The sequence below is a fragment of the Dama dama genome, chromosome 29 (genome assembly GCF_033118175.1).
Source record: "Dama dama isolate Ldn47 chromosome 29, ASM3311817v1, whole genome shotgun sequence".
Lineage (NCBI taxonomy): Eukaryota > Metazoa > Chordata > Mammalia > Artiodactyla > Cervidae > Dama > Dama dama.
Genome location: NC_083709.1, coordinates 46,705,844 through 46,721,102, shown reverse-complemented (window position 1 = coordinate 46,721,102; position 15,259 = coordinate 46,705,844). Strand labels below are relative to the sequence as shown.

The 15,259-nt window shown below is 43.2% G+C and overlaps 1 protein-coding gene across 7 annotated transcripts; it reads left to right on the top strand.

Annotated features, from left to right (window-relative positions):
* Positions 1 to 640: 640 nt before the first annotated feature.
* On the top strand, positions 641 to 13,435 carry MLANA (melan-A). 7 transcript variants are annotated; one of them, XM_061132481.1, is made up of 7 exons: positions 641 to 1,100; positions 1,740 to 1,894; positions 3,188 to 3,307; positions 4,275 to 4,376; positions 6,614 to 6,710; positions 11,673 to 11,786; positions 13,119 to 13,435. In XM_061132481.1, exons 4-7 carry the CDS (start codon positions 4,300 to 4,302, stop codon positions 13,185 to 13,187), a joined length of 357 nt encoding a protein of 118 aa, XP_060988464.1. In that variant the 5' UTR covers positions 641 to 1,100; positions 1,740 to 1,894; positions 3,188 to 3,307; positions 4,275 to 4,299; the 3' UTR covers positions 13,188 to 13,435. The 7 variants fall into 7 exon arrangements, with proteins under 7 accessions (XP_060988464.1, XP_060988463.1, XP_060988461.1 ...); XM_061132480.1 differs by lacking the exon at positions 3,188 to 3,307 and having other exon boundaries at positions 1,831 to 1,894; XM_061132478.1 differs by lacking the exon at positions 3,188 to 3,307.
* Positions 13,436 to 15,259: the final 1,824 nt, after the last annotated feature.

Sequence of the window (15,259 nt, the reverse complement as noted above, 5' to 3'; positions counted from 1 at the left end):
ACTAATAAAAATAAATGGAAAAAAAACGACAGAGTTTTGAAAAGACCCAAGAGGGCATCTCTGCAATCCGTCTCAGCCGCTTCATCATGTGGGGGCCTGCGGTGCAAGGGGACCAATGACCACCAGGTGGCAGCAGAGAACAAGTCAGTGGCCGGCCAGGTGCTAAACTCCAATCCCGAGTCTGGGGCACGGGAAGTGCAGAGTCACGCCCACACGCAAGGCAGGTCTGAACTGGGCCAAAGGGGTAGTGGGTTACGGCAACCTTGTAACAGCTCACACCATCGTTAAACTCATTCTATGCCAAGCAGGTGGTAAGCCTTATCTCCTTTAACTTTTACAACCAATCTAGGGAGTAGGTACTATTAATAACTCTCTTTTTTTAGATGCATGCAGTGACGGTCCTAAGAGGTTTATGATTTATCCAAGGTCACACAGACCGAAGAGAGGAAGTGCAGGCAGTTTGGACTTTAGAGCCCCAACTGTGAGCCTGTTGGCGGTGGTGGTGGGTAGATGTTACACCAGGGAAGAATGTTATGCCAGGGAAGAAGAGAAACCACTAGGGGGGTGGGGGTAGGGTGAGGGCAGGTGAGCCTGGGCTGGGCTGGACTGGCTCTGGGGCAGAACCTGGGGCCTCGGCCAGTCCAGGGACAGTGACTAGGAGCCTGAGGCAAAGGGAAAACTGCTGGGGGCACTTTCAGGAAACGGGATGTGTAGGATTTTGAGGCTGAGGGTCCCTGGTGACTTATTTAAAGAAGCCACCCCAGCTCTTCCTGGGTGCTTCACCCTAACAGGACTGGGTACCCCAGAGGCTGCAAAACCACTCAAAGACCTAAAGAGATGCCCATGTAAGATCTGATCAGGGCTCCCTTGCTGAGCTCCAAAAAGCAGAGTGGCTGGAGGGGAAGTGCCGAGACAGGTCACAGTATCCCCAGTGTGCTGGGCCTGGTCCCAGAGCCTCTTCTTGGGGAGCGGACAGTGCCAGCTGCCTTGCAGTTTCCACCCTGGAACGGTGCCCAGGCACACTCAGGGCCCCCGGATTAGCTCACATCACTGAGGGACTTGAGCGAGACCCAGGAGCTTCACTTTGCCTGGAGATCCAGGTCAGTACCTTCCTCCTCTCTGGTCTGGCTCATCATCCAGGGGGCCACGTTAGTAGCACATTTCAGTCTCTAGGCTTAGTACAGCATCCTTTAGTTAACATGTCTTGTAGGATTCTAGAACAGAAAAATGACATAGGTAAAAAAACTAAGGGTATCTGAGTAAGATATGGCTTTAGTTACTGGTTCATTATTGTAACTAATTTAAGATATTAATAATAGGGGAACTGGGTGTGGGTTATCTATGTATTATCTTCATATTTTTCTGTAAATCTAAGGCTGTTCTAAAAAATAAAGTATACATTAAAATTAAAAAAAAAAAAGTAAATAAAAGAACTGAGTCCTTCTTTCTAGACTAGCACCCACCACTAGGCCTTCCTAGGAGTTATTGGGCATAAACCTGAGCCTCAGGTTAAAGTTGCTCTCCTCAAATCCCTTGACACCAAAGGCTTGTATCCTTCCTGATTTTCTTATGAAATCTCCTAAATCAGCCTCAGTTCTGGGAGTCCAGACCAAGTCACATTCTTTCTCTGCTGCGGGGCCTTTGCACTGGTTCTTCTCTATGAAACACTCTCCAACCATCTTTGAATGGCTGACTCCTTCTTGTCACTCAGATCTGTTTGCATTTTCTCTCCTTTTCAGAAAGGAGAGAAGAAGGATCTCACCTAATAAAGATCAACCTCACTCATGCTGTTTCATTTCTCCCATGCCATTTCCACTGATGATTATCCAGTGCTGATAATGCCCTCACACAAGACAGTCCGGTGGGAACTGGGACGAACCGTAAGATTTGCAAGGTGGGGAAAGGAACCTTATGTTGTAGTTGTGTTAGTCGATCAGTCATGTCCAACTCTTTGTGACCCCATGGACTGTAGCCCACCAGGCTCTTCTGTCCATGGAAATTCTCCAGGCAAGAATATTGCAGTGGGTTGCCATTCCATTCTCCAAGAGATCTTCCCAACCCAGGGATTGAACTCAGGTCCCCTGCATTGCAGGCAAATTCTTTACCATCTGAACTACCAAGGAAGCCGTAAAGAGGAACCTTAGTGGTCATTTAATCTAAGTCCTTGGCTGATGAGAACTCTCACATTCCTTAATTCTAGTGGGTGTTTTGTTTAGTTTTTGCTTGTTTACAATGGTTACAGAGAGCTGGTGAGCAATGATAATTCTGTCCCACTGAAATGCTTCTGGGCTGTACACATTTGACTCTCAGAGCAGGCTATGTAGATTGAATTAGCCCTGGTTTCAATTAAATTCTAGGTAGGTCATATCCACCTTCAAAGAGGAAATTTTCTCTGCTCCTTGCCAATGCAAGAAACTCATTCTTCCCAGGGGACAGTCGTCTCTGGGGGTGTCACAAAAAACCTGGGAGCTTAGCTCAGGAAGTTTCAGCGATCCTCTAATTCCTCCTCTTGATCAGGAGGTCATGCTCCTAGATGACCTGCAGGCCTGAGACCAAAGGGTCACCCACACTTTGAGGTGAAGATGAGGGAGGGTAGAGGGTGCCCCGTTACGACTGAATTTCAAGTAAATGGCAAATAATTTTTTGCACCAAAAATATTTCAGGGGACACAGTTATACTAAAATCTATTCACTGCTTATCTGAAATTCAAATGTAACTGGAAAGCCTATATTTTATCTGACAATCCTACAGAGGAGGGATCAGCATTAAAACTAATGACTTCCCTAAGATGAAACTCTGGGATTAAGGGAAAAAAGAGGCCACTGAGCCATGACTTTTTGAGGAGAGGAATGAAATTGATTTCTTTCACGCTAATTAAGCAATCACAAACGACCCCATCAGAAATCCAGACTCGTGATTAACATGGGACTCAAGACCAGGGGAAAAAAAAAATTAAAAAGGTTAAGAGCCAGAGAAGCAATCTTCACACAAACGGCAGCCAGCAGACGGAGTTGGTCCCAGGCAGGCAGGTAAGAGCAATGCCTTTTCACCCACTCTTTCAGAACAGAACAGGGTTTGGGAGATTCCAGTGGACTCCTCCAGCCTCCCTGATACCTGGATGTCGGCAGAATTCTCCTCAATATTCACAATTCTCCGACTTGTGAGGGTTCACAAAATCTCCTCCTAGGTCCTACCTCTAGACTGCCCGTAAGCAAAGCAGAGAACCAGGAAAAGCAGTTTTTCAGGCTGTAACTGGCTCACGAACAGCTGTGTCTAGTCCCCTGAAGAACCACGTTTCTTGGCTCAGGTAGGATGAAGTACAATTGCTGTCCCCCAACTGTTTGCCAAGGCTCAAAACTGGAGGTATAGATTTACAGAAAACAACTTAATGCAGAATTCGTTTTGTGTCTGCCATTTGAGCAGAGTTCATCCCCACATTATTCACCTGAGATGATCAGTAAGGTCAAGGGTGACTTCTTTACAACTGGGAAGCGCAAATTACACATGAAATGCCCCAAGGAAAGGGTTCATGGGTGAACTCTCCACTCCCCTTCTCACTTCTCTTCAGCTGTTTTAAAGGGGCTCATTAATATAACTCTATGGGGATCAGACCTATGCAATTCACGAGAACAATAAAAGGAATGAAAAACACACAATAGCAAGGAGAAAAGAGAAATCATTGTTGGTTTTTAATAAGCACACTCTAATGATGACCACTGAAGTTCATGGGGTTTTTGTTTGTTTGTTTGTTTGTATCATAGTTTAAAATTTCATATTTTGGGGACAGTTTACTTTGTTGGAAAATGGGCTTGAAGGAATCTGTGCTAAGGCACATGTACATTATATCATCATAGCCTTTTATTTGTCCAAGGATTGATATAAAATAATACCTCTGGAGAGAAATAACTCCTCTTATTAATCTGTCTTGAGCCAGGGCAAGTAAGCAATGAATAAAAATGCTTTTTGTTTGTTTCTCTACAAGTTTATGGTATAGGTTAAATTAAAGGTCAAATCACAACTCAGTTTGAAAGTTTTTTCCTTTTGTTTGTGGCTTCTTCTTTGAACTTAAATTCCAGTTGATAGAAAGGAGTTAAAAACCTGAGCAACTCCCACTTTATATCTGTGAAAGAAACAAGTACTAGTCCTCTCACAGAGAGAATACAGAGGGTTTGGATGTCATTTTTTGTCACCTAGTGAGAATGTCTTTGTGGGTGTTTTTGAGATGGTGAACACTCTGGATGCATGAAATGACACCTGTGTGCCTCTGCTGCTAGGCGCCCCGTGGCCTGGCCCTACAAGATGCCAAGAGAAGAGGCTCACTTCTTCCATGGTTCCACCCGGAAAGGGCACAGCCACTCTTATGTCACGGCTGAAGAGTAAGTTCAAAACCAGACCCAGCGGGGATACAGTTTGCCGTTTGCTGACACAGCCTCTGGCTTCCACCAGCACATGTCTGTCCGTAAATCTCTCTAGTGTTTATTTCTCCAGAAATAAACCTGGCAATGAGGTAAGGAGACCCTGAGGTCCTACAAAAGGTCTCAGGTTTCTCTGAGGCCAAAGAGGCAAAGAGGGAGGGAAGGCAAAAACCTGGATCTTGCCATTTTTGTTTGCATTCTTGGCTATGAGGCCTTTACCGTGGGTTCCCAGGCTGAAAAACACCTGTCTGAGAGCATGATGCCTCTGTCCTCAAGCCTTGCCTGTCTACTCCACTCAGGCTCCCAGAGGTTGTTTGCAGATAGAACAGAGGCAAGTTGCTAAACGACAGTGAGGTTGAAGGGCAGGTGTGTCGCTCCACCTGCTAACTGAGTCCAAGGTGAAGAGGCTGGTCATAACCTTTGCATCAGTGTCTTACCCTAAAGAAAGGTGTTTTGTATTATGAATTATTTTAAAATAAGCTTTTGCATGATTAAACATTTCTAAGTGCTAAGCAGTGTACACCAGCTCAAGATGCTATTCTCTCCTTTGAAAAAAAATCTTACAACCTACTGGGAGAGTTAGGCATGGGAGTAATTTCATCAGGTATAAGTGCTGTGATGGGAACACAGGCCACAGGACATACTCTGCAAGGACGAGAGTGGGTAAGGGGTGGTGGCGGTGGGAGGGGCCCCTCTCTGAGTGGAGACTCCAACAGGACAAATGAGCGATCTAGGTTTTGTTTGGACCGTCTCTTAAGTGATCTGCTCAGAACTTCCCGCAAACCTGCTGTCTTGGGAGAGAACTGCTGAATTGCTTTACTGGAGTGAACTTGCAGGGGCAAGAGAGATGGAGAACCTGTCAAAGGCACTGAAGAGGAATTCAGGCTGGAGCATTTCTTCAGAAGACCCTAGTGGGATTCTCTAATACCCCTGCATGGTGAAATGGGATGTGGTGGTGAGATCTTCTGAAAAAATGTCCCAAGAGCAAAAATATACTCTTGAGGGGTGCAGCTGCACATGGTATTAGGTAGTATATTTTTCAGGATTTGCATGGTGACTCAACAGACTCTATCTCTGTGAAACCACAGTTGAGAAATTCTCAGTTGAGGCGGCATAAGCCACCTATGAAGCTTGTGAAAATGCAGCTTCCTAGGCACTGCCGCCCAAGAGGCTGACTCAGTAGGTCGTGGGGTCAGGAGCCCAGGATCTGTACTTTAACATGCATCTCAGGCAACTGCCTTGCAGGAGGTATTTGGGTGACATCTGAGAAGCCCTGCCCAGCTGGGCAATGGGTTCTTAATGGTGTGTCTGGCACATCCCAGCATTTTTGGCTCTCACTTCCTGTGTGTGAGCACAATGTGACTGTGGTGTGGGGAATTCAAACAGAGCTCTGTGTGTGTCAAGATGCCTGAGGCGGTGACCACAGACTTAGGAGGTAGAATGAGAACACAGGCATGCTGGGAATGGAATCATCTGCCTTCAGTCATGAGAACCCACTGAATGCCCTCGTAACAGCTTCCTTTCAGGAAGGGGTGATGCGGTCAGAAAGGCACTGGCTGGGTACCTCAGGCCAGTTGCTGTGAATGCTGGTTCTGCCACTCTCCGGTTGTGCAACCTTGGGCATTTTACCAGCCTAAAGTCTTGGGGATGTCAAATGTGAAATGAATGTCATACCTACCCCTGAGGATTGTTGTGACAGAGCCAATAGCAGGGTGCTCACCATAGTGCTTGGCAGGGTTGTTGTGAGAATTAAATAATCTAACGAATACAGAATGGTTATCATGGTACCCAGCTTACAGCAGACATTAAGTCAAAGTTAATTTCCGTTTCTTTTTTGTGGACTGACAGTTGGGGAAAATGTTTTAAACTGGCCCTGATGGAAAGATAACTCAGTCCACAGAAGGGTCAGCTGCCACTGCACCTGTTGCTCTTGGAGCCTGGGTGCTGGGGCCCACGACAGTTAGCACTGCTGCTGTGGACACACACCTGAGAGGCTCCTAGAGATGGTTCTGTCTCTGTATATGTGTGCTGGAGGCCCATGGGCGCCTGGGGTGGGGTGCAGTGGAATACTCCTTGGGGACTGGGAGGTGCTGCTCTGATCGCAAAGCCCCTGTGAAGAGAGAAGGTTGACACATGTTTCATCATAATCTGGAGCAAGGTTCCCACACCAAGGTGGACGTGTCTGTCTCTCGGGCCAGGGCTGCAGGGATTGGCATCCTGACAGTGATTCTGGGAATTCTACTACTTCTCAGCTGCTGGTACTGCAGAAGACGAAGCGGATACCGAAGCTTGAAGGTCAGTAAAGTTCCCACGGCTGAGTCCCTCCAGTTCCAGGCCCTCCCTTCTCCTTCTTTCTCTGAAGTTCTGGGGAGTGGGGTGACAGTCTCACGATCACCTCCAGCACTGATTCATGGTTCTGATGCATCTTGCTCTACACTGTACATCTTATAAGTCTTCCTTTGCCTCTGCCCAGCATGAATCCCAACCAGGAACCTGGCCCATCTTTCTGATTCCACCCACAGCGAACTCGAGGGCCTGCATATGTAGCTGATGGTTTTGGGGGCAAGGGGGAAGGCTTCATGGTCCTCTTGCATAGTGAACAGAAGTACATGAGACACTCCAGGTCTTACCAATCCTTCTGGGGATTCCCACTGGCTCTGTTACTCCACTTAGTGGCCCATTCTTCTTACCCTACCTCTTCACTCCTTTCTTTCCAGGTTTCCTGGGAATTCCAAGTTCTTCTAACTCTATTAGCAAGCAGTCCAGCATAGCCAGGACCCACGTAGCCATCAGTGCAGTGAGGAAACTGTCCACCCCTCAGCAGCACAAAGGACCGCCAGATTTTTAACAGGTTCCTCCCTCCTTTGATGCTCAATGTGGTTTTATTAGGATTTTTGCTCCTTTACCCACACGAGCAGGAAGTTAACAGAAAGCAGGATCCTTCAAAAATGAGCAACATCAACAGAGTCACTAACCTGTGAAGACTACAGGTTTCAGAAACCTTGCTTCAAAGACAGGTAGTAGTTTGGAACTTAAGCATCCAAAGGCATTCTCCACAGTGAGCAACAGGATAGAAGGAGAGTTGCCATTTTTCTCTCTCCTTTCTCTTTGTTATTACAGATCTGAAAGCTTCTGAGGTTGATATATAATGGGAAAAAATTTATCTTTACAAAAGATGTTGGAAAGTCCCCTTCCTCATTTAGCAACACTTCATTCAGAGAAAGTGGTTCTATGATGGAGAGGAGGGCTGGTCTGGGTGGAGGGCTAGATTCTGGCAGTCTGAGAAGAAGGGGAAGGTGAAAATGGTAGCTTCAAATTCTTCTCCTTGCTGGAAAGCTTGGGAAGTCCCATGTGACCCTTTTCCTAACGCCCATCTTGCCATGGTGTCCCAGATATAAATCATGAAAATCAGGGTGAACGTGGGAGACATAGTCACCAAGCAGCAGCCCTCCAGTGTGGTGGCACTTATGGGAAGGAGAAGTTCTTGAGTCTGAATAGGACTGCAACCACAGCAAAGCCTTGGGTTGAGAGATTAGGGAATATAACTCTTTGCTCTCTGCTATACACTTCATGTGTACCTCTAGAACAAGGTTATGACATTGCCTTGTAATTTGTTATTTACTTTTTGCTTCTTCCACTCCTTCTCTTCATCCCATTTGGAGCTGATGCAGAAAGTAGTTTTTATTCCCCTTTTACTTCCAGAGCCTAGCACGATGCCTGGCACACAGCAGTCACCCAATTGTATGGCATGAGGATTTGGTCTCACTCTGCTGTTGACTTACTGGTGGCCTTAGATTTTCATTTCTCTGAGCCTCATTTGCTCTATTATACACCTAGACACAGATGACATAACATGATGCGTATCACTTTTTATGTAATATATGCTTTCTTCTATAATTAAAAAAATTAATTCTATGTTTACATATAAAAAAAACAATGATTAGTCTTTCAAGGAATAAAAGCTCTACAAACTCAACATATTGGTATCCATTCCTTAACTGTCCATAATTGCTAGCTTGATGCTACCCAGACAAAAAAGCAACTTTTTCCCCCCATTCTGCTTCAACACTGTCTTATCTTAAATACGTTCAATGGAAGAAAGACAGTCTGAGTCATGGACTTAGACGCTGAGCATTTTGCCTTGCTGTTCAACCTGCCATCATCCAGTCCTCCAGCTCTAGACCAGTGACTTGAGTTTATGGAATTTTTATGAGATTTAAAAACTGTGTTTAAATTCCCTGGTTCCTTCTAATGTTTAAAAATGGAGTCATTTATTTTTAAAATTAATATTAAAATCTTGTTTTGAGACTTTCATATCTCCTGAAAAGCCAGGTTGGGGACCAGCAGTCTAAGAAATGTAGGTAAAATTATGTAAAGTAGTGCATTAAGTACTGTATTTAATTACATAATTACCTCCCTGTCTCTCTTTGGTGATTCTGTTTTCATTATAAAACAGAAGAACACAAATGACAATTAATGCAAGCTTCAGGTACCACTTTTATCAACCTTTATTAAACTTTGAAATATGTTTATTTTTCCACTTTCATTGCTCACAGAATGGTAGAAAGGTTGGTTGGAAGTAAGGTCTCCTAAAATTTCTTCCTTGCCCAACAATTCCTCTTAGACCCGAAAAACATCTTTTGAAAGGAAAGACTGCTTTTTGCAGAAATGCTTTTCTGCAGAAGAATGATTTATAAGGCATTGGAAGTTGGCTTTCGTATTTATGAATTTTATTCTTTCACTTCTAAGTTTAGGACATAACACTTCTGATTCTTGGGGAAAAATTCAAAAGCTCTCCTGACAGCTCACTTTACACTCACGTCTTTCAGTGTCATGTTTCTCAATGTACAGTCAGGGACCCCTGCACTCAAATAACCTGGGGTTCTTGCTAAAATGTAGAGTCTGGGACCGTCTCTGGTGGTGGGACCCAGGACCCTGTTTGAACACACACACTGCAGTTTGATGCAAATACACAGAATTGGCAGTGAACTGGGGAAGTGAATCATGCTCCTAACCTATGGTAGGTGAGGATCAAAAAAATAAGGAATAAAACCAATAATCGAGGTAAAGGGAGAGAATGCATTCACATTAACACACCTCCTGCTGTGCTGTGGTGTGCTTCGTTGCTCAATCATGTCTGAGTCTTTGCAACCTCAAAGACTGCAGCCTGCCAGGCTCTTCTGTCCATGGGGGTTCTCCAGGCAAGAATATGGAGTGGGTTTCCATGCCCTCCTCCAGGGGATCTTCCCAACCCAGGAATGGAACCCAGGTCTCCTGCATTGCAGGCAGATTCTTTACTCTCTGAGCCACCAGGGAAGTCCAAGAATACTGGAGTGGTTAGCCTATCCCTTCCCCAAGGGAACTTTCTGACCCAGGGATCGATCCAGGGTCTCCTGCGTAGCAGGCAGATTCTTTACCAGCTGAGCTACACAGGAAGCCCATTAAGCACCTTACTGGAGGTATATCACTAGGAGCTGTGGAGGGCAGCAGAACTTCTTGGATCCTCTCATCAAGACTGGGGTCCTTGTGCTTATATCCTTCCAAAAGGTAGTGTCAATAATGATTTCAGAGTAGAGTTTAGGAAAACTTCTTTACAGCCGGCAGACCCTATAGGTACCAGTCCCAACCATGTCTGGTCTCATCCAATTGATGATCCAAACACTTCTCCTCCCTGGGAGACCCATCCGGATGCCCTTCTCTTTCAACCCAGTAACACCAATAATCAACCACAGTCTATAGACAAGACTGCGGAGGAGGCACTGAACACTGGCACAGCCTTCCTGCTCTAGTTCCCCTCAGCCAGGACCTCAGAGAGCTGCTCATGCCCTGCTGGTGGATTTGGTTCACAGATAATGTTTGGGTCTGTAACTTAAAAAACTGAATTAGGTGCAAACATTTAAAAGTAACACTTTATGTAAAATCTTAATTTCTAGTTTATTTTTTGAAAAAAAAATCAAAAGATCTGACAAAACTTGGCAGCTATGCAGTGGTTTGTCCCTTTGGAAGCGACACATACTCCCTCCTCTTCTATGGCCCCCATCTGACTTCCTCCTTCCTCTAAGGGTCATGCCAGGCACAGGCAATAAGGAAGTGCATTGTCTGGAGAGCCCTGGACCAGCAGTATTAGTATCACTTGGGAACTTGCCAGAAGTGCAAATTTATAGGGCTTCACCCTATACCTACTATGTCAGAAATTCTGGGTGCAAGCCCAGCAATCTGTTTAACAAGCCCCCCAGGTGACACTGCTGCATTCTAAATGTTGAGAACGACTACTGTGGAGAATTTAATGGTAAGAGCAACTAAAAGTCTGCTTTTTATGATCACAATGTGCCAGCAATTTAAAACAATGCCAGTAATGAAATATTCCACTTCACTTGGGCAGAGTGCATCTGCAGTCCCTGTTTTGGTACGTGTATCCGTCTTGCACAAACTTGTCATTCTATTCTAGGGATGGAGAGTATCACCCCCTCAGCCTATGCAAATGACCAAACTATAAGCTTTTACCCACCCCTTCCCCCAATAATTCAAAGTGCACAACAGCCTTCGGCTGACTTGTCATTGTTGTGATGTGACTTGGAAGCTCAGCACCACAACCACAGTATTTCTATCACAACACAAGCATTCACAGTGTTTCAGATATATTGCTGTCATTATGGGGAAGGCAGAAATGGACAGAGTGTCCCTGCAATCAAGCTGTTCCTATGTTTCTCCTCACTGTGAAACCACCTCCTGCCTCCAGAGCTCTGATCTACTCCTCTTGTAATCATTCTCTGAGATCCAGTTTTATATTTCACTCTTCTCCTTCCTTTCAAAAATATTCATTGACTAATAGATGTCAGGCACTGTATTAGGTGTTTTGTTGTGCTCAATCATGTCCGACTCTTTGTGACCCCATAGATTGTAGCCTGCCAGGCTCCTCTGTCCATGGGATTTTTCCAGGGAAGAATACTGGAGTGGGTTGCCATTTCCTCCTCCAAGGGATCTTCCCGACTCCACATCTCCTGCATTGGCAGGTGGGTTCTTTACCACTGAGCCACTGGGGAAGCCTAGTTCTGAGAGGTAGGTGACATTATCTTCATATTACTGATGAAAACACTGGAATTCAGAGAGACTAAGTGACTACCTGAGGATACACTGAGGATAAGTGGCAGGGCCAAGATTAAAACTCATTCTTAAAATGTCAGCTTCCTTCTCTTTTTCTTTAATGGACTCAATTATTTTTTCTCACCCACTGACCTTCATGAATTCACATTTCAGGACAAAAACATTCATGCTGGTACTCAAAGTACCCTGACAGGAAGATGTTCACATGAGGGGCTTGGTCAACAGGACAGCAAGTTGCCTTTTGAAGAGAACAAGTGTAAACCTGTGGTAGGTTGAGATCCTGCATCCTGGTGTTTCTGTATATTCTTACTTTTAACTCTAATGAATAAAATATTGCCATTTAAAAAGCAAGGGCAATGTGAATATACTTAATGCTACTGACTAAAAAATGGTTAAAATGTTAAATTTTATATGGTATATTTTACCATAATAAGAAGTAAACAGTAAGATTAAAAACAAGGGAATTCACAGAGGTTTTCTTAAATTGTGTCCTCTCATATCCAGAGTTTCCTGGGTCAATAATGAAACATCTACGTGCAAGGCCCAAAGGAAGAACTTGGTTCTGGATACAATGTCCTTTTGTCTCATGTTTTTTTAGTATAATTGCTTTTGTCCTGAACATAGACATATCTGACAGAGGAAAAAAGTGCCTATTATTAATTGTATAGAGTTGCACTGTTCAATAGTTGCACTGTAGCCCCTAGCCACATGCGGTTATTGAAAACCTGAAACACAGTACTTTGAATTAAGACATCTTGGAATACATACTAGATTTCAACAACTTATTATGAGGAAAATAACATAAAAATCCACTAATGAGTTTTATACTGACTACAGCGTTGAAGTGATAATATCACTTCAACATGAAAGTGGGGTTAAATAAAATATATTAGTGAAATTAATTTTACTTGTTTCTCTTAATTTTAAAAAAATGCAGCTACTAGGAATTTTAAAACCACATATGTGGTACACTCTATTTCTACTGGACAGTCCTGGTATAGATGCAGTAATTATAGCTTTTGAGAGCACTGGCTCCAGAGCCAAATTACTATATTTGACTCTTAGCTCCATGACTGGCCAGCTGTAAGACATTCATCAAGTGATTTAACCTCCTTGTGCCCCAGTTTCCTGACCTGTAACATAGAAACAACGGAAATATTCCTAAGGTTGTTGTGAGCATTAAATGAGGACCTGATAGATTTGTGCTCTGTTGATAAATGCAACGGCCTTTAGACACAGCTATCAGGATTTATGCTTGTGGTAAAGATGCAGTGTGACCAGTGTCTGTAACAGAACTGAAAAATTCGTAAGTTAGGGCTTGGGACTTCTACTGATAAAGACAATCCAAGGAGATTTTGGGGAAGCCACTTAGCCTTATTTTTTCTGCTGTTATCCCTCTACCACTGCCCAAATGCTTCAACATACACACTTGTGTAATTTAACATTAATTACCTCATCGGGTGGAAAGTAGATATGAAACAAACAAGTTTCAACCCAGAGCAAAAGTATAAACGTGATGCTAGCTATTTTGACTTAATCCCTCTTTCAGAACCATGTGTGTTGTTGTCAAGCCCACGCTCTCCTTTCTCATCTTCACAGATTCCCAATGCTCCACCTGCTTATGAGAAACTGTCCGCAGAACAGTCACCACCACCTTATTCTCCATGAGAGCCAGCGAGGCCTTGAGAGGTGCTGAAATGATTTCCCTTATGCTTTTGCTTGAATTTGATGTGGGCATGCAATGTTCTGCTTCAGAATGCTGTAGAAACAGTGTACATTATCTCTACTAATAAGCTGAGTGTCAAATTCTTTGTAAGGCAACTAGCAATACTGATTGAGGAAATGATGAGAAATATTAAAATGGGAAAAGCTTTGTCAATAAACATTGTAATGGATGATACTATCCGTGTCAGTAATAATAAATCTACAATGTGATTTTCTGAGAGAGAGCATTCAAGTGTGTATTCTGGGACCACTGGATTTCTTTTTAAGTTAAACTGTGGCTAAAAACTAACTACTATTCTGATTTTTGAAGAAGCAGCCTCTTGACCAACATGAACTCTAACAGAACAGTTGCAGGTTAGTCTGTGTTATGGAGTACTCAAAATGATACCGTTACAGGTTTAAGATCAAGAGCTGAATGACCTAACAAATTGCAGCCAGATTCATCTGATCAGGATTGTGTTCCGCAATTCCATGGTGCAATAATAACACACTGCAGAGATCCTGTATCTTTAGTAATATGGTTCATGCAGTTCTAATTACATTTCACGTCAATGCTCAATGTGATGATAATTAATGATAAGGATTTCCTGTTAAATCAAAAGGTGGTGTAAGGACTTAAACAAGTAAAAGCTACTCTAGTTTGGCTGACACCTTGCCTTCAATGTCCCAAAGGCAATTTAGCTCCTTTGGGCTCCCAAATTCCTCTCAAAAGAACATACAGAAGAAATCATAAAGGATCAGAAATTCTGGAATGGTGTCTTTATTTGTATAGCAACACTGCAATTTATGTGACATCTACATATTATCTGTCTAATGTTTTTCTTCTGATCAGCTCATTTCAAGTTTTTTGGCTTAACTTATATCACCAGTCTAAATGAAAAATCAGTATCACTTTTTGTAAGTAGGGAATAAAGATAAAAATGAAGATAATGAAAGCAAATTACTTTCATTGGAACCCAGAAAGATACTGATGATCACAGCAGGCCATCAACTTGAGACCTGCCCTCGTTATTATAGAGGAAGATTAGCAAGAATCAGAGAAAATCTTTTGACATAATTAGAAGGCTTGTAAGAGAAAGAGATGACTTTCTCACTCTGTGACTTATGTGTCTAATGCTGAGTCAGTAAACCACCTACCATCATCTTGTGTCAGTGGAAATGCCAGTGTGGCATAACTGCATCATTTTCACTGAAGACACGCTTGCACAGGGCTGGGCGGGGGGGTGGGGGGTGCTGGCGGACACTGAATAAAGAGATTTAGTACACACATTGGAAAAAAGCCCTCATTCCACAAAGTACTAAAAGACCTCCCATCTTTCCTGATTCTGTCCAGTCTTACTACTTAAAATAAACCCTCTCCCCTTTTCAAACAGATATATTCTGAGAAAGAAAACTTAATCAGGGTTTGGCTCACTCTTATCCTCATCGTAGGGCCCTGTCTGAGCCCCAGTCCTCCACTTCCACAGACGAACCTGTATCCCTGTTCCCAAACACAACTGCTTATTTACCATTGCGTGTCAATGATGATAGGGGTAGAGGTCTGAGACTTACTTCCACCCCTGCTATAAACAATCTTCCTGCTATTAATAAAGTCCAAGTAGGAATGTCAAAAAAATTTTTTGACAAAAGAATAAAGTTGGAGCCCTATCTCACACCATTATAAAAATTAGCTAAAAAAAAAATTCATAGAGCTAAGTATAGGAGTTAAGACTACTTTTTAGTTAAGACTTCTTGTTTTTCTTAGGAGAAAAAGAAGAATAAATTTTTGCAAAGTTAGATTTGGTAATGGTTTCTTTGATATGACAGAAAACCACAAGTGATGTTGGTAAATGGAATTCATCAAAATGAAAAGCATCATGCTTCAAATGATGGAAACAATCAAGAAAGAGAAGATACGCAGCACTGGGAGAAAATATCTGCAAATGATATAACTGATAAGGGACTTGTATGTGGTTTATATAAAGAACTCTTACAACAACAACAACAACAACAACAAAACCAATTAAAAACTGAGC